At 36.8% G+C, this 25800-nt stretch overlaps 1 protein-coding gene and 1 pseudogene across 1 annotated transcript in view; one reads left to right on the forward strand and one right to left on the reverse strand.

Moving 5' to 3' along the window:
• Window positions 1-25800, reverse strand: part of COL19A1 (collagen type XIX alpha 1 chain) — a 292373-nt gene that overhangs the window by 56156 nt on the left and 210417 nt on the right. Inside the window, exons 17-19 of the mRNA XM_039853067.1 lie at window positions 16366-16419; window positions 8898-8942; window positions 3424-3486 (exon numbers count right to left, since the gene is read on the reverse strand). Coding sequence (XP_039709001.1) covers window positions 3424-3486; window positions 8898-8942; window positions 16366-16419 — 162 coding nt within the window. The remainder of the gene's footprint in view (window positions 1-3423; window positions 3487-8897; window positions 8943-16365; window positions 16420-25800) is intronic.
• On the forward strand, window positions 2104-2222 carry LOC120595121 (uncharacterized; annotated as a pseudogene).

Raw genomic sequence — 25800 nt, forward strand, 5'->3', positions numbered from 1 at the left:
GTAGTATATCTATTTACATATGAGGAAACTGAGACACAGAGAAGTTAAGTAATTTCCCCAAGGTCACATAGCCAGTGAGATGTTGGTTGTTCAGGATTCAAACTCAGGCAGCCTGACTTCAATCCCAGGCTTTGGTTGCTCAGTCTATTTGATTTGATTTGTAATTTCATTTATTTATTATTTGAATTAGGTGAATTGACAATAAGGTAGAAGCCATAAATTTAAAAAATTTTTCTTTTGCATATGAAGGTCAAGAGAAAGTATAAGAACCATTACGGTAGATAATACTAATCTTGAGGGTCCTCTTAGGGATTGCCATTCTTTGAAACAAATCACTAATGGGAAATAAATGGTTACTAAATGAACATGTTTTTCACTGCATGTCCTATGAGATAGAGACTCTACAGTTCACCTTTTCTCCCATTGCAGTTACATAGGGCCATGCAGCTAGTTTTGGCAATGAAATGTGAGAAGTGACATGTGTTACTTGCAGGCCTAGGCAGTGAAAAGCCCATTCGCACTTTTCTTGCCACTCATACTTCCTGCAGTGGTGACTAAGAAGGTTGTACATGTCAGATGGCTTAGCTACATGGTGGTAGTCAGCCTGGTAACTGAGTGCAGTGTAGAGCAGAACACCCATTTATCCCAGCTGGGCATGCAGCATGAGCAAGAAATAACCTTTCTTGGGTTAGGCACAGAAATTTCAGGGTTAATTTGTTACTTGGTATAACGTAGCTTACTCTGACTAATATGCCCCATATCTAGCCAACATGATTAAATTGGTTAATTTATTATTGGTTAATTTCTTATTATTGGTTAATTTCTACACATTAGATTAGGGTTTTATTTATATTCTTGCCTTTCAGGCTTAATTCTAAAAAATTTATTTGATTTTTAAGATAGGAGATGATATTAATTAGATATAAGCAATGGGCCATATTGCTTATATAACTGCTTGTTTCTGCTTATATCACACTGCTTACGCCATTGATCATTTAGAGCCACTGTCAAGCCACATTGACTAAAGTAACTGGTTTTAGAAGAACCAAGAAACTGGTTGTCTAGAAATTTGATATCTAGTCCTAACTCCAATGGCTACTATCTGGATCAAGTCACTCACCTTTTAGAACCTCTCTTTTTTTATAAAATCATGGGGTCCAACTAGATGATCTCTTAAGTGTATTTAGTACTGATATGTTACACATCTAGTCAAATTCTAAATGTCCAGTAGTGGGGGACAAACTGCCATTCAGGGTAGGTGGTTCAGAACTGAATTTGATGAATTATTTGGATGAATTATTTGGGCCTTCTGGTTATTATGCAAAGTCAAGTTCAGATCCTGTTCTGGAATAGACAGGTTGAGACCACAAAGAGCTCAACTTCTCTGCATAATAATGCAAAAAAATGTGCTTTTTTTTGTGGGAGTGGTTAGGGAGGAAGGTAGGCAAAGATGTATTAGGGAGGTGGGATAACTAAGGAATCAAGAGGGAACCCACAAGGAGATGTTAAAGGAAAAGAAGCTTATTCTCCTGAGTAAGGTAGATAGAGCTAAAGGTCATGTCAATGGGGTAGGTGGGATGCTCCCAAAAGTTGGTGATAGGAGAGAAAGTTACGGAGAATCTCCAGGAGCTGTGAAATCCTCCAACTTTTGCTACTCAAGGATGACCAATGGGCCAAGAGCAGGAGCATCACCTGGAAGCTTGTGAGAAATGCAGCCTCACAGGCTCTACCACAGATTTACTGAATTAGTATCAGCATTTCGAAAGGATCCTCAGATGATTCAAGTGCACATTCACATTTGAGAAGCACATACTCTGAAGTTTCTCCTTTCTGCTCTACATGTCCTTGCTTTTCTAGCAGAATTTTAGTCAGTCTTACTGCCAGGTCTGCCATGTGTCAAGTAGAAATTAAGAGAAGGTGAGTGTTATTGTTCAAGCTTGGAGGGGAGACAGTGGAAACCTTGAGAAGCAGTTGAGAGTTGGTAAGATGTGCCAAAAAGTGGGGAGCATCAGGAGTGAGTGACTGATTTGTGGAACATGTGAGTTTCCCAGATATTCTTGGAAATAATCAGCTGGGGAAGCTGGTTAAAGAGTGTGACTTCCTGTCTATGGCCATGTCACCCTGAACAAGCCCTATCCCGTCTGATCTCGGAAGCTAAGCAGGGTTGGGCCTGGTTAGTACTTGGATGAGAGACCACCTAGGAAGTCCAGGTGCTGTAAGAATAAAAAATAAAAAATAAGCAATTGTCTGCTGACAAGTTCCTTGCAATCTGTAAGGTCCATCAAGGGTTGCCTTACCAAAAAAAAAAAAAAAAAAAAAAAAAAAAAAAAAAGGGTGTTATTTCCTGCAGTTGATTATGGAGACTTGGACTGCATACTAAGGGCAAACATGAACCCTGAAAGTAGGAGAGCTTGGGGTACGTGGGTAACAGCATTCATTCTAAATCTGCCTGAAAATTTATTGTCATTGCCAGAGATGCCTAATTTTTAAATTGAAACACAGGGAAAGTTTGCCTTTGCAAAATAGTAAATACTTTTAATACTGTTCCTGTTTGTCATGTGAGCATTTTAGTGATCTCTTAATTCATTATTCCTAGTAAATCAGTATCACTTGTTCATCCTGGCAAGGAAACAGTTAAAAGTGATTTTTTGAAAGTATTACCTTTTTTTAAAAAACAAAGATGAAACATTTGTTAAGTCTGACTTAGGGCTGCCATAAGGTTTTTTGTTGTTATTGTTTTTTAGCAGCATTAAAATTTTTATTTCTGTAACTAGGATTCATTTAATCTCTGTAGGTGGTCCTACTTGAATATAAATGATACTGTAGGTTTTTTCCTCCCACCAAAAGAACTAAGTTTTGAAATAAACTTGCTTCAGAAATATTGAAAAGTGGCTTGAGAAGCCACTTTGATCTTAAACCAAAAAAATAAAATAAGGCAGGAAGTATACTAAGAGCAGTTGTTTGAGCAGATAGATACATATTTTTGATTTTTTTGTATAAATTAGCCTTGGTTTTTTGGTATATTGATCTCATTTTTCATTTTAGCTATAATGTTTAGTTATAGCAGGGCAGCTTAGTGATTTTTAAACCCTGAGTTTTAGAATCAGCCTACTTAAGTATGATTCATTGCTCCAACACTTACTGTGTGAACTTAGGTAAGTTACTTACCTCCCTGTGCCTCAATTTCCTCATCTGAAGAATAGGAGTGATAGCTCACATTTTTTTTTGTTATCATTATTAATGGATTAAATGAGTTTATACACATAAAGTATTAAGTGCCTCGAATAGAGCACTTGCTCAAATATCCATCTATTGTTGTTTGCAGGGGCAACCAAGGTGTATAGAACTGAGGGTGATTTGTAAAAATATTTTTAATTGTTTTTTTGGATATTCTTTCTCTTCCCTGAAAGCTAAAATACTTACAGATTCTCCTTTTTGACCTTTAGGGCCAAGGGACCCTGGAAATCCTGGTTGTCCACTTTCACCCTTTCAAAAAAAAGCAGAAGAGAGATTTTGCATGAGGTCAGATGAGTACTGTTGTGACTATGGGAGTCAGAGTAATTGTTTGTGCTCCTTCTCACCACAGAATTTATCTATTATCTTCCAGGAGACAATGACAAGTTCTGAATGGAATTAGGTTATTTGCATAGTAATGTGTTTGTCAGCACTTCACAACACCTTTAGGTCTTTTAGAAATCCATAATATTCATTGTATTTAAAACTAAGTTAATTATTTTTCAAGGAAAGAACATCTAAAGGAGAAAAAAATTATAATTTTGTACCAAAAAAAGAATTTTTTGTGATCTTAAAAACATCAGATTGTTTAACTAACACAATAATCCAGACTCATTTTATTTCAGACACTTCTTTTTTTAGGTGGGGGGAGGTGGAAGGAGGGGAGTGGAGAGACATGAAGAAAAATGAGTTTCTCAGCTGTTTCCAGCATTTACATTGCCGCTTAAATGATTGGCTGTGGACAAAGAAGGCATTCTTGTTGATGCGCTGACAGCAGCAGTTTGGAAATGTTTAAGATGTCTTAGATCTTGAAGAGAGATCTATATGTGACATGTAAAGAATACTTTGAAAAATATAATTTTACAAATAATACTTGTGGAAAGGAAATATATCATTAATCAGACATTAGAGGAGTCCCAGCATTGTGCTTCTTTTTAATGTTTACCCAAAATCCTTGGATATCGCATAATTGTATATCATATAAAAATAGCTACTAGAAATTATGTAATATTGATTTTTTTTGTCCCTAACCTCAAGAGCATTTTTGCAAAATAAGGTTTCTGGGTATATACCTTTGTCACCTGTCTTGCCTATTTTTTATTTTGTGTAAAAGGAATACAGAAAACATAAAGCTGAATATGTCAAACCTCCATGTCTCAGGCACCCAAAATTAAAGAAAAAAAAATTATAATCAAAAAGAAATCTCCTATATTTCTCTCTCTCTATTCCTGTCCCAGAGGAAGCCACTCTCCTGAATTTGGCACTCATATTTTTAGTCCGCAGTTTTTTACTTTTATTGCATATGTGAAATCATAAACGATATATTATTTTGAATATTTTAAACAAATTCCATAAACAGTTTTATCTTGTATGTAACATTTTGAGCTTTTTTTTTTAATTGACATTGTTTTAATATCCATTTCTATTGATTTATATAGATCTAGTTCATTCATTGTATAGCATTACATAATGTTAAGCATTGAATAGCATAAGCATTGAATAGCATTACATAATGTTAATGTACCAAGGTTCATCCAAGACCCATTGATGGACATTTGGATTATCTCTAGTTTTTCTCTATTATAAACAAGGCTGCAATGAACATCTCTACACCTGCACCCTTGTATAGATGTGTTTATCTGTTTATTTTGAAGCCTAGAACAGTCTACCCAAAGTGCTCCAAGTACAAATTTACTATAGTCCTAAAAATGTTGGCTTATTTCTACATTTCTATACAAATTAGTATCTTGTTATTTTAGATTAAAAGAAGGAGCTTGTTATATGTAATAGATAAACAGGATCATGTTTTTATCATGGAGTCTTCCAGATTTGTGAAATATACTTTGTAAATTTAATCTTGATTTTATTAATATTTTTCCTTCCAGTATCTAAGCATCGAGTATACCATCAATCTTATACTTACTACACTGTAGGAGAAGGCAATTTTTTTTTCTATAGATCATAAATTGTATCCAAAATAAAGAGAGGGAAAAATTGATGGACACATAAAGGGACCAATTGCTATTGGTTTTAAAAAAGGAAATAAACACTTGGCCTTGTACGAGCATTTGGGTACACAGCGTGACCTTTTTATTACCTATCTGGTAGGTGCTAAAATCCCCAGTGAAAAGGTGTGAAGGAAAAATATCCCTAGTAGTTAGACAGATTTGTATAAAATAAAAGTAGAATTCAGGGAAGGTGTCTAGAAAGTACTATAAAAATCACATCTGCCCAATACCAAAGGGAAAAGGGGAAGGATATACATGGAAGAAGAATAATTATATTTACGGCTCATATTCATTGCATTGATGTAAATAGATCTCCATTGGAAATCGGATAGTGGACCCAGCAGAGGCTTCGATCCATCTCTTTGAATGGTACTTGGGTGTGTGGTTGGGTGTGGTTTAGGGACCAATTCCCTCATGTAAAATTCTGCAGACAAAAGGATTTCATACTTGATTCTTAGACACATATGGAGTTTTTCATACTTAAAATATGGTTTATTTAGTTCAGTGATTTCCCATTGTGAATATGAGTTGAAAGAGAAGTGATGAATTTACTTAGCTTCAGGAAAGGCTGTTCTTTAATTTGACACTTTCAATGCTATTTTAAAAGCTTGGTGCTTTTGTGGCTTTATCTCTTCTCTATGACAGTAGGCCCCAAAAGACCCCTGCTAATTTCTCAGGAGTCCTAAATATTCTGCACTTTATTCCATTGTCTTAATAAAGAAGCAGTTCTCCCCAACTAATTTGCAAAGACATTATTCCTGCATCACATTCTGTCAGTCTCAGGCAAGCTACAGAGCAGAGATCATCATTTCAATACTGGCAGATTGGTCATGTGAATGCCATCATCTTGATTGCCATTTATTATTAATAGCCACTAGTGTTCCTTAGTATCTTAGTGATCTTGCTATAGGATGTGGCTGCTAAATCAGGAGTGATTTGTGTGTAGATTCTACTACTGTTTGTGTTTGTTCTGATATGTCATTGTAATGTTGGGTTCCAAATGGTACATTGGTTTTGTATTTTTGTTTCACCAGTCAGCACACTGAGAAGTGATGTATAATACAATGATAACTCATTTATGTGTTGAAATTGCACTCCTGATTAAATCTTTTATTTTACAACATAAATTGAGTCCCTTCTCCATCAAAATTATAGCGGAAGATGCAAAGACGAGCAAGACCAGGTGTTAAGGATGATAATAAATATTAATATCAAAAAGATAAATGAGACCTCATGAGAAAAAAGCTTGAGCAGATGTACAGAAAGAAACAAATCTTTAGTTGGGCCTTAATATGTGTCAGATATTGTGCTTTTGGATAAGTTAATTTCATCTCACTTGATTTTAATCCTGCTATCAACTTTGTGTAGATCAAGCATGCCCATTTTACAAATGAGGAAACTGATATTCAGATAAAGTGATTTTTCCAAGGAGACAAAGCTATTAATGGCATAAGGAACTTAATGGCACAACTCAATGGTTCTCAATCCTGGCTGCTTATTGGAATCACTTGAAGCACTTTTAAGTGATAGCAATATGAACCCCAACCCAGATCAACCAGAGGTATGGGCTCTGCCCCAAATCAGTGTCTCTGGGGATGGAGCCTAAGCACTGCTTTTTTCTAAAAGGTCTCCAGGTGATTCCGGGGTTCAGAACCACGGGGTCTACCACAGGTGCAAGCAAATCTGTGAGAGCAGCGAAAAGAGCTTTAAATTCTCACTATAGTGACCCATGAACAGCATTATGATTAAGAAAACTACTGTATTGATTCAGAACAGATACTAAGTGGACGTACATAGATAGAAGTGATGTCACTCTTCAAGCAAGTGCTATGCTTATGTTTTTTAGTTTATTTTATACATTATTTATTGGTAGAGTCTTTCTCCTGTTAATTAGAATTCTCACAAATCATTTCATATGTACATTTATATTAGGTATTGCATCAAGGTCCCCGCAGACTCTTCTAGGTTATTTCTTTGGGTGGGAGGAGGGAACAGATATGCCACTGGCTTTTCTAATTCTACTTAAGATTCTGAAGCAATTAGGAAAGATTTTGAGCAATAGAAAATGTCCTTAGAGTTTGAAATACACCTGTTTTACAGAATCAAATTTCTCATCATTGAGGTCTTAAGAATTTCTAAGTAACATATGTTTCCTAATGAACATAGCAAAACAGAAGCCAGCTGTTTTGTTTCAAGAAATGAATCATCATTTAAATACTTTAAAAGTGCCACAACTCTCTTCTTGGCTCAGCTGTCCTATGTGACAAGCTCTGTGGCTTTCTTTTGCTTCCTCCCGCCCCCCTTAGCTTGCAGGTGTCCAGTAGTAATTGCTTAAAATGTAATGTGTTTGCTATGGTGGTGGAGGAATTCTAAAAACTATTTGGTTACAGGAAATAATGCTAATGTACGAGCTGTATAACCCAAGACACACAAATGACTTATTATTGCTGTATAATAAATATTTTTGGATGTCTTTTTAAGAATGTCAAGGTTTTATTTATTTATTTCTTTGCAGAAAATTTCATTTTCAATGGTCAGTCTCAAAAAAGTTCCCACTTTCTGTTGAGATGATCTTTTAGCAGTATTTTCTGGTGAAGGATATATGATCTTTTGACTAGATTGGTTGCACCGATTTATTAGGTACAGAAGTCATATTTTCTTGGATTCATGCTGAAATACCCTGCCCTCAATCAAGAGAATTTTACTGGGTGAATGAATGAAGGTAGCACTCACAGGCCACATTCCCTCAGAGTATTTTCAAACCTACTCATCTCTGTCTGTAGATTTAATGTGCATTGTTTTTCCTGACAACGGCACATTCACACTGAATCCAAGGTCATCACAATTTCAGAACCAAATGGGAGGGAAACATCTTTTTGAGTAGGCAAGTGAATCTGTCATCCTCACAGCTAATATAATTAAATCTGTGAATGATGACAAGAATGCACTGGAAATTCATCAGCATTTTAATTTTGAAACTATTTTGAAATAATTATTGGCTAAGCCATGACTACATTATAAAACCCCACCAAAAAAAAAAAAATGCTCCTATAACAGCTTATGTTTGGGCACTTAAGAAAACACAAAAATAGTGAGCCTGAGCCTAATGCATTTTGTCAAAGGGTCTTCAGATGGTTTTTGCCACGGACATGTGAAACATCAAATTATAAACAGAGGTTTGTGTCCTTATTTCATTTACCTTGTTACAGCTATTTACCCTCAAGGTTTCCTTTTCCTTGTAGCCAGCTGCTACTCAGTAGTCTTCACTGAGGAGTAGCTTCCAGTCCTGCTGCCTGGTCAGGAGGTCGGTGGAGGCTGTGCCCACTGCTGGCTTCGTGGACTTGCCACGGATGAAACCCCCATGTGGCAACAGGACTGCTCCTGACTTAAGAATGTGTGAATTGGTGTAAAACTCTGAATGTTTTTATTCACTTTGAAAATATGACGGGGATGTAAAGTACAGCACAAGGAATATAGTCAATAATACTGCAATAACTATGGTGCCAGGTGGGTAGTAGACTAATTGTGGAGTAGGGGATCACTCTGTAAATTATATAAATGTGTAACCACCATGCTGTACACTTGAAACTAATATAAAATAATATTGAATGTCAGTTCTAATTGAAAAATAAAAATTAAAAAAAATCTGATTACCTTCTCTCCTTTTGGGCCACTAGCTCCATGCTCACCAAGGTTTCCCTAGATAAACATAAAACAAATAAAAATACAAAATATTCATTTATTTTTAATATAGTCAGTCTCTCCTTTAAAAATATAGTCAGATAATAGTACTGTAATGGTTTCTTATGGATACTATTTTAGTCACTTTTGCCTCTCTCACCTTCTGTTAAATATTCCTGAAAAACTCCAACTTCAGAGACCCTATCTTGTCTGTGACTTCCTCCCAGGAGATAATTTTGAAGAAATAGCACATCTCCACAGGAAAATTGTCACTACTCCAAATTAATGCCTAGCAACCTCGCATGGTCCCCAACCACTCCACAGATAGGACTTTCTAATGTTCTTAATGATATCTTTGTTGTTCAGTATAATGGACATTCTGTTATTTGACCTCTTGGCTGAGCTTGCCACTCTCTTGATTTATGTGACACCTCACCCTCCTGGTTTCTTCCCATCTCCCCGACCTTTCTCTCACAAGTAGGACTTCCTCGGGACTCTATGAAGCCTCTCTTCTTTTGCAACTCAACATCTTCTCCCAGGCACTCTTACCTACTCCCATGGCTCAAAGATCAGCTACCACAAAAACACAGACAAATTTATAAAGCCAGCATACATCCTCTTCTGAGTTTTGACCAATATATATAATTTTCTACTTGATGTATTTACTTACAAATTCTAGAAGAAATTCATATTCAATGAGTTCAAAACTGAGTTTAATAAATACACACATATATGAGAGAGATATACGAGAGAATGATATTATGCTATTCACATTCAGTAGTCCAGAAATGGGAGAATGAGACTTAACTTCTTCTTAGGGTAAATGTATAGTTTGACTTGTTAAAATGAGCACTAATTTTATTTTACAATTGAAAAAATCAAGAAAGAAAGAAAATCTGAATTCATCCTCTTGCTTTCACAGAGCTCTTCCTTCAATCTGGGTATCATTCTTAACTTTGCCATCTTCCTTACTCCTCTGGTATAATCAGTCTACAATGTCTCTGTCTCCAAAATCTCTTCTCTTCATGCTACCTGCCTTCACTCATGTCTTGCCAGGATCATTGCAATAGCTCTCTAATTGGCCCTCTATGATCCACTCTTGCTCCCCACAAGTACACATTCTCTAAATAAGGTCAGAGCGGTATCTTTAAAAGACATTCTGACTTCTTTCCTTCTAAACCTTGACAAAGCCATCAAAATCCTGCATGACTTGAACTCATTTTCCTCTCCAGCATCATCTTGGCCACTCTTCTCCCTCAGAAGTTCCAGCTGTAATTGCCTTTTCTCATCTTCTCACACGGGCCAAGATTCTTTCCATTTCATCCTTTTGATCACCATTCTATCCTCATCTCTTTGTCTGGCTAGCAAGTATTCATCCCTCAGGTCTCAACTATTATAAAATGCCATTCACAGAAGCCTCCTGTGGGTCTCCCAGGCAGGTTCCCTTCTCATTATCCTCTCAATGGACATTGTGTTCTTCCTTCCTAATACTAACATTTTTATTTTTCTGTTTGTTTAAAAAATTTTGTTCCCCTTGCAGTAGAATATAAGCTCTATGATGACCTGGAATTGAATGCTCACCCCATGCCTAGAGCAATACCAAACATATAGGAAGCACCTCATAAATATTTGTTGATTAAATAAATATTTGTTGATTCTCATTTATGTGTTTTTCTCATTAAAGTGTGTTTTTTTTTTAATTAAAAACACACGTGTTGGTAGAAAAAAGTACAGAAATGTTTAAACAACAAAAATACACAAAGGTCACTGTTGCTATAGTTTAACATTTTAAATATGCCTTTCATGTTACTAATGTTACTCCAATTAAAATATGCAAGTTAGAACTGCTGTTATTGGTCTTGTGACAGATATTCTCTCATTTTTCCTATTAACTTTGATCTGAAATATCTAAATTGAAAATAAAAATTATATTCTCAAAATCCTGAGCTGCAAGTGATCTCAAGAAAAATGAAGTATGAGACTCTAAGACACACCACACACACACACACACACACACACACAGAATTGGCACTTACAAAATGGTAGGTTGCTTGGATGCAACCTGCACAGAAACATATTAATTTTAGGCATTTCCTGAAAATACTAGCTATCTGAGCATGGTCCCAATCTGAGTGTACAACCCATCGGTGTCTCTCTCTGGGTGTGGTTATGCTAGGACATTTTTGGGGGAAGCTGGGACATGCTTTGATCTAAAATGCGAGTTGTCCAGAGACGGTCTTTTGATTGAGTGGCCCCATATTCTTGGTGTGCAGAGCAGAAGAGCACTCAAAGTGCATCAGCTGAGTGCAAATCACAGTGTAGCACCTTGGTTTAGATCCCCCTCCCCAACAAATGAGGAAACTGATGCTGTCAGAGATGCTGTGGTTGAAACGGAGAAATGCCTCTGCAGCACTAAGTCATACTGTTCTATCCATATGGTCTGTTCTAAAATCTTGATTTTTCTATTGGCTTTCACACCCAGAAAAACAACAAGGCCATTTATTGCCTAGCAGAGCACCACAAGTTTACTACACTCAGTAGCTAGGCCAAGAAATTCATCTAATCAAAGGCTCTCAGTGCCCTCTATAGGTGTTCTCCACTCTTGGGCTAACAAGACTCAAAGCAGATTTGAACTTGAACTTCAGTAGCATTTATTCATTAATATGTGAGATTATTCTCTCCACTTTCTCCAAGCTAACTGCAACGGACATTTACTTGGCTCTACAGAAATAATAAGGTATAATTCTTGTGTTTCTGGAACCCGTAGTTCTGCCTCAGATTCTATTCTAATTTTACTAAGTCATTTTGTACCCTGGTGCCATGTTATTTGAATGGGTTCTTACAAGCCTTTTGAATAAATGAAACAGCTATATAGTTTTGAATGTGTTTATTTAAAAGTCCCTGGTGAAGTGGTGAGGGTTGTGTGTGGCGGGGTACTAATTGGCCTGCACATTTCAAGAATTCTGGGATGTCAGAACATGCCCTTTGTTCTCTTGTAGGAAATGGTGAATGGGACTTTGGAGCTTATAGTCAGACAAGTAGGAAGACTCAAGCTATTCCAATTGCCATGAAGAGGGTATTCTCTGGAAAGAAGAGAATATATTTGGATATGTACTGGTTGAACCATAGGAGACGGCCATTTTCATAAGCTCTAAAGAGTCAAATTTCAGCAGTTTCTTGTGGCTCAATATAATAAAAGAGACCAAGGACATAAACCCCCTACCAGGACATGGGGTCAGTAAAATCTCCCAGTTTAGGTTCTGGGGAACATGAGGGAATATAAAATTAAAAAAACAAAAACAAAAACAAAACAGATTATCTGTCATGGACTAAATTGTGTCCTTCCTTCATGATTCACATGTTGAAGTCTTAACCTTTGGTGCTTCAGAATATGACCTTATTCAGAAATAAGTTCTTTGCATATGTAATTAGTTAAGATGAGGTCATACTAGAGTAGGGTATACCCCTCTAATTTAATTTGTGTCCTTAATAAAAACAATCTTTGAACGCAGAGATGTGCACACAGGGAGGATGCCATGTGAAGAAGGGAGTTATGCTGCTACAAGCCAAGGAAATACCAGAAGCCAGGAGGAAGGCCTGGAACACATCCCTCCCTAGCACCTTCAGAGAGAGCATGACCATGCTGACATCTTCATCTTGGACTTCCAGCCTCCAGAACTGTGAGACAATAAATTTCTGATGTTTAACCTACTCAGTTTGTGATACTTTATTACAGTAGCCCTGATAAGTTAAAATAAAATATGTGGCATAAGAAGGCATGCTCTCTTGAAAATAAGACCTAAAGCTGGCTCTAAGTCCAACCTCTCAGTTACTTGCAAGAAAACATTTCACCAGCTCCAAGTGTGGTAGACCACACAGGGGTGGGAAAGGACCCAGGTGGGTTTCCAGGTTCTCTGTAATAAAACTAAGATCCAAAAAGCCATATGTCTGTGTCTAAATCTATAATGTTTCCTGAAACTAGTGGATCCCGGGGTATAGGGAGAGACAGGAAGTATTTACATTTTATTTCTAAATCTTCCTGGTCTAGAAGGTTGCCTCCAGCGTTCCCAAGGAAGCTTTCACTTTCTGTGCCATCATTGGGTTTAACTCATGGCTTAGAAAGACATTGACTATTTGATTTTGGGGAAGGATTTTCTGTCCTTTCTAGTTTGCGGATATTAAAATGAAGTTGTAATTTGATACTTGAAAGGAAAAATAGATTATTTTGCTAGCAAATTGATTTTTTCTTTTTTTTTGTCAGCAATTTAGAGAAGTGAACACTAGAATTGGTTGCTGGAGGGCACAGCATCAATCTCCAACAGCTAAGACTGATTCTCTGCAAATTTCACTGAATATACTGATGTAAGATAATACAACTATGCATTTTCAATGTGGATCTTTAAAAACAATATCAAATGTAAAACCCTCCAGTACACGGCCTCCACAGATAACACTTTTTTTCTCCATCTAGAATGCTGTAAGGGGCTCTGGATCTGATGGTGTTTGCAGTTGACAGAGCCTATCGAATTTTTATTAAAACTCCCAGAGCTGGAGACAATGAAGAGTGGCTTGCTGGTTAGTGAGCAGATTTTCCTTAAGGGGAAGAATATGCTCAGCATTGCTGCTTCTTTGCAAACAACCTTGCAGAATGGGAGCAGCTGTTTTGCAAATTATTTTTGTGATGGAAAGGGAAATCTTCTACCTTTTGTTCTTTGCATCCTCAAGTGGGCATGCAAAAATACACATAAACACACTTAGGTAATCTTTCTGACCTTAGTCTCTCTCTCTCTGTTCCTTGTTTCCTTTTTTCCTTCCATATTTGCTTTTTGATTTTTGGTGCAAGGGGTGAGAGTTTTTTAGGCCTGAGCTTCTCCTTCTGATGACATAAGGGAAAAATCAACTCTTGTACAGGGACTGAGGAGCAATTCCTTTGCCTTTGAGGATTTCTGGGATGAAAGGATGAACCATGAGCTCTTTTAGTTTAGAAGAGCCTCGAGGGGATGTGCAAGAGCAGTCTGCTGCTCATCCTCCCATGGGTAGCTGCTTCGGCAGGCTGCTTGACTCCTGGAGCTGCTTCAAGCTTAGGAGCTGAAGCCAGGACTCTAGTGCAGACATTACATAAATCAATGCCAATTTAAAAAGGAAGATTATTTTAACCTTGGAATGTCACTTTTTATATCTCAATCCAGGATGCATTATTTAATCTTCAGGAAAGTTTCACTCTCCCCCCTCTTTCTTTTGTGCTCATTTGCTACAGCCAGACCATCAGGCATGCGATGAATTACAAAATGAACCAATCTCAGTATCCAAAAACAGATGGGGGTGAAGGTGGGGGACACTGCCAAATGAAAATATGTATCTCGGTCATATGGCATTTGCATCCCCCTCCCCCCCTTTTATTTATAAAGCTGAGAGTGAGAAGGAGGAGTTTACCATCCAGAAACATTGGGCAGTGTAGGTACTGGGAAGGCGGGCCCTGCCTGTCTATCCATCCTGGTGGGACCTCACTGTAACAGCTCTCATTACTTGCAGAAGGAAACGGAGTGAAGTGTATTTGGGAAACTATCTTCCACTAATTCCCAGATGAGTCTAAAGCCTTCTGATGCTAAGTGCTTCTAATGCATCATTTGGGGAAGAAAAGCCATAGTCTCTTTTTTATCCAGTTATGCTCCAGCTCTAAAGCCACATTTTAAGCACATGTGGACTAAATACCCGTGAGCCTCTATCCTGGAATGGCTATAAGGGCAGCTGGAGTTCTTTTAGGTGAGACGATTAGCAAAGTTCAAAGTATTGGTTTGCTACTAGCAAGACTCTCTACTTGCCTGCTCTGGTCAGACCCCCTCCCTCCCCCCACCTCCCGTTTTTTGAAATATAATCTTAAAGTTTAAAAATTTACATTCCCAACTTTAGACTAAAATATAAATGCTCCATATATCTTCATTTAAGGGAAAACTGACTTATCGGCAAGATAAACTATATATACAAGTAGTGTTGGGAGACTTGTAAAGATATGAGCTTTAAAAGTTTTGCAAGGAATAGCAAATATTTAAGTAGCTGAGTAGCAACTTGGTAAATTTTATACCAAGGGTGAAAGTAATATAGTGTTCTTTAAGTTTTTCTAGCTGACACTGTGACATCAGAGCCAACTCATTCTTATTACTTTGAAGGCTTTTGTGATAAATCTTATTTTGTAGTAGTTGTCATTACGGAAAAGCATTGTATCTTTATTGATTAATTTTAGACATGCTTCATTTACTTTTGTTCACTTGTGCCAAGCCCCAATGTTCTGAAAAAGCTAGAATAGATCTATTCAGAAAATGTTTAATTATACCCCATTCTTCCTAATATAATTCTCCCTGGAAAATCTAAGTAAATGAGAGAATTTAAGATTGAATTACTAAAATAACAAACTTTCTACACTCTTGAAATATAACCACAAATAATCTAAGTCTTTATGCTGAACTTAACCTGATGAAAAAAGAATTGGGGTTTTAAAAATTAATTAGCTTGTCATTTAACGAACACTTATCTGAGCACCTGCTATCTTCAAGGTCTCTGCTGGCACACAGTGTCTCTTTGGGATTTCCAAAAAGAGAGGAATAGCAATAGTCAAGAATTTGTAGGAACAGAAAGCAAGAACACAGAGGAAAGACATAAAGGAGTGTCTCTAAATTTGTTTTTACTGTTGTGGCATAATTATTCACCAGTACCATATCAATGATAAGCTACTTTGTATATAACAGACCCTAGTCAGTGGAAAGAATGACTCATATCAAGTGATCAGACCCCAAATATTTGTTATTGAATGATGAGTCAATCAACAGCCTCATTTAGGTCTCTGAGTCTTAGTTCATTGTCAACACACATTCTTTTCCCTTTGTTGTGCTTCTTTGGAGATAGGAAGCAAAATTGTCTTGCCTTTTGCCACTCAGATACTTCCACGTCAGGATTCCATCCATTCTAATTGTAATCTAAAAACTTTGGGGAAGTTAAAAGTGGCTTCTCCTTGAAAGGTAGGGGACCCCCAGTTTTGACCTATGGTATGTAAATGCTTGCTTGAAATTTTAGTGTAGTACCTACTGGTTTTGATATGAAATCTATCACCTATTGTGCTACCTGGAGCTTCAAAGTAGCAAACAATCTCTTTCTGTCCTCAGAGAAATTAGATATATGATATTATCAATGGTGAAACATGATTTTTGCATTAAATTTTTGCATGAAGTTTTGCAAACTTTGAAGTAAATTTTTTTATATAGATAATATCTTGGTTTTGAAAAAAGATAGTGGGCAAATACTTTTTTTGAAACATTTTCAGTATGGAAAGATGTTAAGAATATGTGATCATGTTTCAAAGTCTGAGCAGTTAAGAATTAAAGTTTTTTTTCAAAAATATAATCACACAAAAATCTTTGTATATAATATGTGAAAACAGAAGCCATACCCTGTTATAATATCCACCAAGAGTCTGTTGTACTCCTTGTGTTCCAGGAGGTCCCTGTATTATAAACAAATCAATGATAAATACCTACACATTTACCAAAACAATGTGTATTTTAAAACTACATCTAAGAACTCGTGAAACCTTATAGTTAAGAAAAAGGAAGAGTCTTTTTAGTTAAGTATTCCAATTAACAGAGAATTACAGAGGCATTGACTCATCAGGTTCCTAAAGGTATTTTGAGGTTAAATCCTGAACGAATACAGGGGTCCTAATTGGGAGCATGTAACATTTTACTAGAAGATCAGCCATCAGTATATTCCTTATTAAAAGTAACTATACCCATGAAACTCCTCCAGGGAAGAGACTGTAGTTTCAGTTTATTTTTGATACTTCTTACAGGGCCTTAATCAATGTATTACAGAAATGTGAAACCGCATGTTATTAACCTAGAAAATATCGAAGAGTATGTTTTCTTTTGCTTTACTCTTTCGAATTAGTTGGGTGAAGATGGGCTGCACATTGACTTTCAGGCCAGAAAAAGATGTCTGCTCTAAAACCTCATACTTAAGAAATTTAAATACTCCTAGTTTTAGTTGACGTGGAAATATTCATTAAGCACTATGCTGAGCTCTGGGAAGATAGGAAAGATGTAAAGGCATTTGTCCCTAAAAATTCCAGGAAGAAAGAAAGAGAAGTTTTTTTTCTGAGTTTTTCAGGCATTACATTTTGGGGAGAGGGCCATAAGACAATATAAACCTTAGCACTATTTTAAATCAAATAGTTCAAGCCAAAAGAGTCAGCTATCTCAGAAAAGAGACTGCATATTTCATCTAGACCTCAAAGGCTCCTAGGAGGAGTGAAAATATTATAGAGGCAAAGTTCTCTACATTTTACCTCAGAAGACAAAGATTATGAACAAGCAAATCAAACATTACTATTATACAAGATTATTTTTTTAAAAAGGTAATGAAAGCTTGGAAAATTTTAAGGAACCATTGATAGCTGCACTCACTGATATAGTAACACCTTAGGTATATCGAAAAAATTAATGATGTTTAACTTTTATGACTAGTATTTCTTATCAACGGCTTGTGACTAAAGATATTTTCTTTGCATCGTGCCACTAAATGTAGAGGACACAAAGATGTAGTGATGGATGTCTCAAAGCAGGTTGGTATAACTCTTAAGAAAATAATAGGCCTCATGAGTAATGGAGCCGCCTGTGATTGGAAAGACAAATGATGCTGTTACCTTGCTGAAATAAAAACAAAGCTAATGTCAGAAAAGAACTCTCATGGCATTACATATTTTTCATGTTCTTTTTCTATCAGCCAACTTTGTCTAAAGTATTCTAGGTCAGTTAGATGAAGTAATGAGGAAAGCAATCACTGAGCTGGAGGTTGTTGCACAAAGTTTCTAGCCAAGGAGATGCAAGTTAAAAACTCATTCTTGAAACTCAGGAGACATGAGATTCCATACACATTGATCCTCCTACAACTATATAATGAGGCTAGAAATTTTAGATACTATATGTACTATCATTAACAGGTAACTTAGAGTAAGTGTTTAGTGAATAGTGAATGTGTGTTAATAATAGGGTAAATTAGATGAAAGAATAGTGATGTGGTGGGTAAATTTAGCTTCATACACATTCTTTCTAATAATTGGGGCTCCTAAATATAGCAGAACAATTAATAATACAGTCTCTCAAATAGAGCAAAATTTTCAATCAAATAATAATAGCAAATACTTATATAGTACTTATTGTGTGCCAGGTATTATACCAGGGTTTTTACATGAATTAATTCATTTAATCTCCACAATAACACCATGAGGTATGTACCGTCATGACTTTCAATTCAACAATACAGAAACCGAGGATTAGAAACTATTAACTGGCCCAAGCTGATATCACTGGTAAGAGGCAGGGCGAATATTTAACGTAGGCAGCCTGGGCCCAAATTCAGTTCTCAGCTACTCTACTATCTTAACTTAAAAGCAGACTCTTAGCCTAAAATAATTTTTGCAGGAATTTTTTTTTTTTTTTTGTCATGGACCGTGCCTTCAAGGATACTGGGTGATTACTCTTCCATGTTCTACTCCCCATATTGAAATTTAAAAAAAAAAAAAAAATCAACAAAACTTGTACTTGGCACTTCTTATGAGCCAGCACTGTGCTTGGTGCAGGAGGGGAGGAAATAAGCACTTTGCCTTTAGATGTAGTCCTACTGAATGGCCAAGGGAGGCCCTTTTATCTATTCCTGTATCTTCCATCACCTTCATACTACCTCTCAAGACATGATAGGGAGATTATGCCTGGATATTCCCTCCCTCAAAAAAAAAATTCTTCTCAATCCACAACTGTACTCAAAATGCATCCTATCTGATTTTGCGGAGGTGGGGAGAGCAGGTGGTCAAAGGGTATGAGAAGAGGGAGCCTTCAAAGGGGCTCTGGAAAAAGAAGCAGGACAGTGGACAGTTTGATAGAGTTGCATGGCACACAACAGATAGCAGTATGGATGAGAATGGTAAAAATAATAGGATGATGCTAATTAAAAACTGGGTAAGAATTGGGTCTGCTCTTTTACAGACTGGTTATCTGTCTGCAGGGCATAGGCGTTTTTCATAAACACAGAATATAGTCCTCATCTGGAATCCTGACCTTGTTCTTGAGCATCCCGTTAGGGGTAGGGTAGGAGAGCTCAGCGCCGCTCCTCTCTCTAATAATAATAGCAAGAGCAGAGCTCACTGAACAGAGCTATTGGCCAATAGAAAAGTTTTAACAATATTATTCAGATAGCCACAAGATTAATAAACCTATAAAAGTTGTTTCTACATTTTCATATGTTTGGTTCTTGCTATAAAATATCATATCCACAAAATAAACACTCCAAATGTAGTCAATCTGAAATTGTAGGCTCTACTACTTAGTTGGCTGATGAGTATGATGATATTTTCTTCCTTTTTCTTTTAGTCACTGAGATATTTTGGGTACCACAAATTTCAAGTTTAATGTAAGGGATGTACAGCTAACAGTCTGCCCTGCAGGCAATACCTTATGCAAACTCTCCCAGAGGGCTGAAGAAACCCTGAAGCCACAGAAAGAAGATACCCGTATGAATCCTCAGGCAGTCTCACTGTACATTGACTGCAGTCAGCGTAGCAATGACTCACTGGGTTGTTCTGAAACTGTCAGTAACAAACAACCTCAATCAATGTGGAGATGGTGACCATATAAAAACACTATACACATAAATGCCGAGAGCAACTCTGTTTACTGTCTGAAAAACAATACAGACATTGGGGTCTTGGAATTGGTGGCTGTCTTACAGCCACATCCTCAAGAGATGTGCTATTTTTCTATTTTCTATTCTGGTACAAAGCACAGTTGGAGAAGATCCAAGGAATCATTTGTTTCCGAGTTTAGCAAGAGCTGTCAGTCTTGTAGACTATCAATCAACTCTGCAGAAGGAGAAGTTAAAGACTTGTGTGTGATAAGTGACAGGTCTCCTGGCATCACAGTTATAGTAGATGCTCCAGGGCACTTGAGAGGTCACTTTCTCTGAAGCTTGCAATTATAAGGACTCGTCAAAGAGATGCATAATGGCCCAGGCTGAATGTAGAAGAGAAGCCAGCTATGGAGGGCACATCAGCCCTGGCTAATGCTCTCAGGAGCTCTACTAGGAAAATCATTTGAAGGTTTACAGAAAGGAAAAATGTCCCAAATATCTTGCTCATCATAGTGACCTGAAATATAGCCATATAGAAATCATGGCTATTTAATGTCTATCTTTCATGCAGTTCTACTTTATTTGTATTGGGTTGGGGAACATAGGACATCTGGGTTAACGTGATGAGTATACAATTATAGAGCAGCTTTAAAATGCTCATGAACTCCAGGGAGATACACCTGTTCAGAATCCAACTATCTCAGGTGTAATTATCTGAGGGGTCCATAAATCTGGAGTGGGGAAAGATCTTAATGTTATTTCCTACTGCAAAGAACCATATTTAGTGTGAAGAAGTGAATTAAAGCTTAGAGAGTGTATATGCTCAGCAATAGTTTAAGAAGATTTTTTTTTTTTTGGCTAAAATCTTGTTCGATAGAGGTGAAAAATAGAGAAATATCATGATGTCTGCCACCAGTGTCATCAGATGCATGGTGTGAAAATGAGGAGTTGTTTGCATTATCATCTTCTTAGTAGATGCCAGTTTGGGCTACATATTCCCAAAGTTTAAGAGATGGGAAGAGTTCTCAGTTAAAAACCATACTTCTTCAGTTCTGGTCTTGGCTGCACTTCCATTTTTCAGCTAGTTCATGTAGACACTTACATCGAAGAACTCAACTTTAGCCTTTTCTTTTTTCCTTTCCCTGCAAGCTCTGTGCAAGACAAGGTTCAGTCTTTTGATTTGGCTTTAGCACACCCTCGATATTCTGAATCAAGATCTCCATGGCTCCTCGGTCAACCATTCCACTCTCTCTCTGATCCTCCCTCCTGAGCTATTTTCCTCTTTCCCTTTTCTCTACACACATCCTTTAGTTTTTCATAACTGCTGACTAGCTTCCTCGAGCCATATGGTTGCCACTTCTCTCCAGGCACCATTGGTCTTCACTCTCTTATTAGGAACTCCCTGCGAGATTCACAAATACATATTTTCAGGTTTCACATAATTGTCTTCTGGCCCTGTGGGTTTCCAATTAACTTCAGTAGCAAGTTACTTACTTTTGTCATTACTTCAAATGACAGAAACCTCTCTGAAGAAAGCTGTATTAACCAATCTCTTCAAAACATGCAAAAAAATAGCTTTACTATAAGAACAGAATAGAAAGCTCATTACTGGAAAGTTATTTGGGCTAATTTTCAAAAAAAAAATTTCCAATTTTCTAATGGCTAGTAATAAAGAGAGAGATCAGTAATTATTTTTCCCCTGATATTGAAAAAAAAACATCATAGGAAGGTTAAACTCATTCATAGGAATGGTAAGATGAAGCATCTTTCAATATTCAGTAATCTTGGAAAAACTAATGTCTGAATTTTTCCTCTCACATATATTTCCATCTACAACATTATGTATAACTTGGTAAAGCACATTTACACTGATTATAGTGGCTTATGGACGTGTCTGTTTTCCTAGTTAGAATGAAAATTCCTTGAAGGCAAGGAGTTTCCATCTTTTTTATCCTATCACAACACAGGATACGGTACATAGTAGCTCTCCCTTCCCTTAAATGTTCACTGAACTCAGTAGAATCATTACTCTTACAAAAAAAATTCTGAAGGGAAAGCCAGTTTCTGGCTTGTTGGCTTTGGTTAGAAGTGGCAGCAAACAGAGAAGAGGTCCTGCTGCTTTCAAACTCAGGGACGACAGGGCCAGCAGATTCAGATTAATCTAGGAATCTGGCTAAATACTGAAAACAAAAGTGCAGCAAGCTCCAGTGGAGCAGAAGAGAGCTTACGAATGTACTGTTGACCAGAATTACAACATAGAAAGTTGTATTCTAACTCTGAGAGAAAAATCAATAATACTCTTTTAGATAGAAAATATTTGAGAAATCGATCCTGTTTTCTTTTAAACACAGATCCTTTTATCTTAAATATTTGCTCAAAATGAAATTTTCAGTGTCTCTTGGGATTTAATTATGTGAGTTAAACAGTTGTATTTTTATAATGGATTATTTTTTTTGAGAATGCTTCTGCTACATTTTTTTTTTATGACCAAGGAGATGCCAACACTCCCTTCCTCTACCCCCAAAACTGCTGAAAATGCTCAAACAGCAAAATATGATTTTTGAAACCAGAAGGTTCATTAATGTTGATATTGTTTACATTTCAATACAGAAACCTCAAGTTCTCCTTTTTGGGATTACGATGGGAATAGGGGCCAGACAGTATGTATTAGATGAAATTTAAGGTTCTTGGGAAGGAGTTTTTGTTCATCAAAGTATCTTACCCACTTTCTGGTTTATGCCTAAAACTCCATAAAGAAAGTTTGATTGATTTGGCACTAGGTTTTATCACCAGCTCAAATTCAAATGTTCCTGGGAGATGTAATACTGATGCTTCACATTTACATAGCTTAGGATAATTCTAAAAGTGTTTTCACTTGTATTTCTTGAATGGCAGGGTGATATGATTGCAGAATACATGATTTCTGATTTTTATAATAACTAAGTGAGGTGGGTATTATTATATTCCCCATCTGTCATGGAGAAACTAGAGACCTCCTCCCACCAAATCATAATAAAGAAATGGTAGAACCAAGTTTAAGAGTTGTTCTACTCTAATATATTCTTAAGAATTATGTATTAAGTGTTTCCTGAGAGCAAGTTGGATGATACAGAAAAGGAGAAGAGTAAAGGGATGGTACTGGGGAGTAGAGACAGAAAAAGATAGCAATGAAGAAGGAAAGGGGTACAGAAAAGAGAGGATGAAAATCCTGAAGACTGATTCTTTGCTTATACCACCATCAGGACTAGCACTCTGATTTTCTGGTGTGATGGTCTTAGAAATAGAGCAATTTCTTTTGAATCGAGTATTGAAGTTAATTCTGACTATATGAGTTGGGAAATCAAATAGAAATAAACTCAGGGCAAACTCAGGTTTCAAGCTAATCCGAAGGGCATGTTTCATTTGTTTGGCTAATACACAAAGATACATTCATGAAATTGGAAATACTCTCATCCTTAAATAGGTGTTTTTCAAGTGTTTTGGTTCACATTGAAAATAAAATCTAACTATTTTTCTAGATGATGAATATGTCAATAAATATATTTAGATCGACATTCTTAGTTGCATAATTTTTTTTTCTATAAAGACTTGAATGGAAAAAAAATAGAAAGGAGGGGAGCAAAGCAGAAGAAAAAGTTACATGAGGATGATAAAGATAGATCAGGAAAAGTATCAACACTTTTACTTTAGAAATGGTAGGCCCTGCACTAAGTCCTGGGAGAGTAGGACAAAAATAATGAGCAAATAAACGGCAGAGAATGATAAAATGGGATAATGATAATAACATTGAGAAATAACAATAGTTACCTCTTGAAAATAATAGCTGCGTGTCAGGTATATATATTATTACAATCTAATGAGGTGAGCATTATCCTTATTTTACACATAACAAAAGGTTAATCATCTTATCCAAGGTCATACAAGTAGACAAAAGCCAGGTTTCAGCTCATAGCTTTGACCTTTTAACTCTTTCCTTTGTTTGCCTCACAGTTAGTGGGGTGACATATAGGAAAATAAAATATCAATCATCCTAAAGCTGCTTTAAAAAATCAAGCAGGACATTCAATAGTAAGAGGTCAGAGAATCCCTTAGTAGGATACAGAACCAGTAAGGGCCATGCAAAGAGAGCTCTGGGACACGGTGTAGATACATATTTTCAAAGATTTGGATGACAAGGAGAGATGAAGAGAAAGTGACCAACATAAGAGGAGGGTAAGGATAAAAGAGAAGAACCACATGCAGACACAGAGAACTGTCAAAATCATGGAAGGCTTAGATTAGAGAGAGAAAGAGAGAGATTTCTGAGAAAGAAAAGGAAAGAAGCTGGCAATCTTAATGACCATCTTAGTTAAGTTTTGAAGACCAAATGACACCAAATGAGACATAAAGAGTCATACTATTTATGAGATAAGAAAAGGATAAATAAAAGTGGCCATAGTTGGTAGAAAAAAGACTGGCTAACCAAGAGAGTAATATTGTTTGGAGATGATTTTGATAGGCTGAAATTCCTGTGAGCATGAAATTGCAGTGAAGAACAGCTGTGGGAAAGCTGTCGCACTTAATAGAGAAAATGAAATACCCTTCAAACAAGAATACAATAGAGCCATTGTATTTGTTCTAGAGGAGAGATTTGTGTATTAGCATTCTGGGACTTTGAAAGATTTCAGTAATACAATACACTGGTTTAAGCTTCTGTCAAGGACATCTTTTGGGGATTTCCTCTAAAAAAAGGAATAGCAGTTTTGTTAGAAGCCAGCAGCCACACGTTCATTCTTGGTTAATCTCTGGAAATTCTTAGCAGCACTTTGATCCATGGTCTTCTCTTGTGTCAGCCAGTTTTCCCCTGACAGTGGCATATACCTGCACCATATTTTGAGAGATCGATAGCTCTTGAGTGTCTCAGTCTAAGATACTGCCAGCATCCTTGGTTCAGAAGTTCAGAAGCAGTGCTATTAACAGGTGAGGAATTGCAGCAAAGGCATCTTCTGAATCTTGAATGAGAATTTTTCACATCTGCCACTTTGGACATTTTTCAAACTATTCCCCTGTGTATTCCAGGAAGTACTGAGCTGGGCTTGTCTCCTCTGGCCTGCATACTGAGCTGTGTAATTGAGGGAACTCAGGCATAGGCAGTTTATGGTTGTATGAATAAGCAAAATACTCAATATGTGACCTGATTGTTTTCCGAAATTGCACAGTCCCTGGTTTTATTTGTCATTTTGGAACAGGAGTGGGAGGATGAGACTGTGACAGTGAATGCATTCAATGGGTATAATTAACTCATTTCATAAAAGCAGATTTTCTAAATTATGCTATGATGCTCATAAATTTTTAACACTTTATGTTCCACAGGGGGAAATTTTTTTTTAAAGGTCCTGATTTTCCTTGATTTATGAAAGAAATCAATTGAATTGGTGTAAAGCCACTGCATTATTGATAGCGTGGGATATTTCTGACTGATTTCCATGGCGTGATGGTTAGGAAAAAAGATTCCTCACCTAATGCTGCTAGTACACTTATCCATCCATAAAATGTTTCGTACTCATCGCTCCCCTGTATGTCCTGCTAAAGGAAAAATATTATTTGTCAGCTTCCTGCAATGTAAGGAGCAGTAGGAATTTTGAGAGTGCCTTGCCACCCCACCGAAGCAACATCATTGACCCAGCACAAGGTGATAAAAGCCACAGGGGCATAAAAACTAGTAAGAATGGAGATGTGTGAAACAAATTATTTGTATCCATGGTGTCCCCAAAAGCTCACTACCAACAAAAACTATATCTGGGGAACAACTATGCCTCCACCCGCTTGCCTGACCTCAGGAATCTCTCAAAATGCACCCAAATCAAGGGAGAAGTTGGCTTACACAGCATGCACCTATCGATAACTTTGAGTTTCTGTTTACTGTAATTAAGCGATAACACTCACTTGCTTTTAAAATGTTGGTTGAACGACAGTCCTTCCTGTGTGGAGAAAATGCAGTTTCCAAGACAAACTGCTGTGATTTCAGATATCCAGGTTGGTGGCAGTGGTTTATACACTGCCAAGTTACACAGAAGCCAAGAGAATGTGCAAAATTTGAATAGTTGGGGACATTCTGAACAGAAAAGAAGCAAAATGAATGATCTGTAGGTTTTATTTTGGGGTGGTTGTAGTCTCCACTTTCAACGTCAATGTGTGACATCAAGGATTCTCTCTGATCTATCAG

The sequence above is a fragment of the Pteropus medius genome, unplaced genomic scaffold (assembly GCF_902729225.1).
Source record: "Pteropus medius unplaced genomic scaffold, Ma_sr-lr_union100, whole genome shotgun sequence".
In the NCBI taxonomy this organism is placed as follows: Eukaryota; Metazoa; Chordata; class Mammalia; order Chiroptera; family Pteropodidae; genus Pteropus; species Pteropus medius.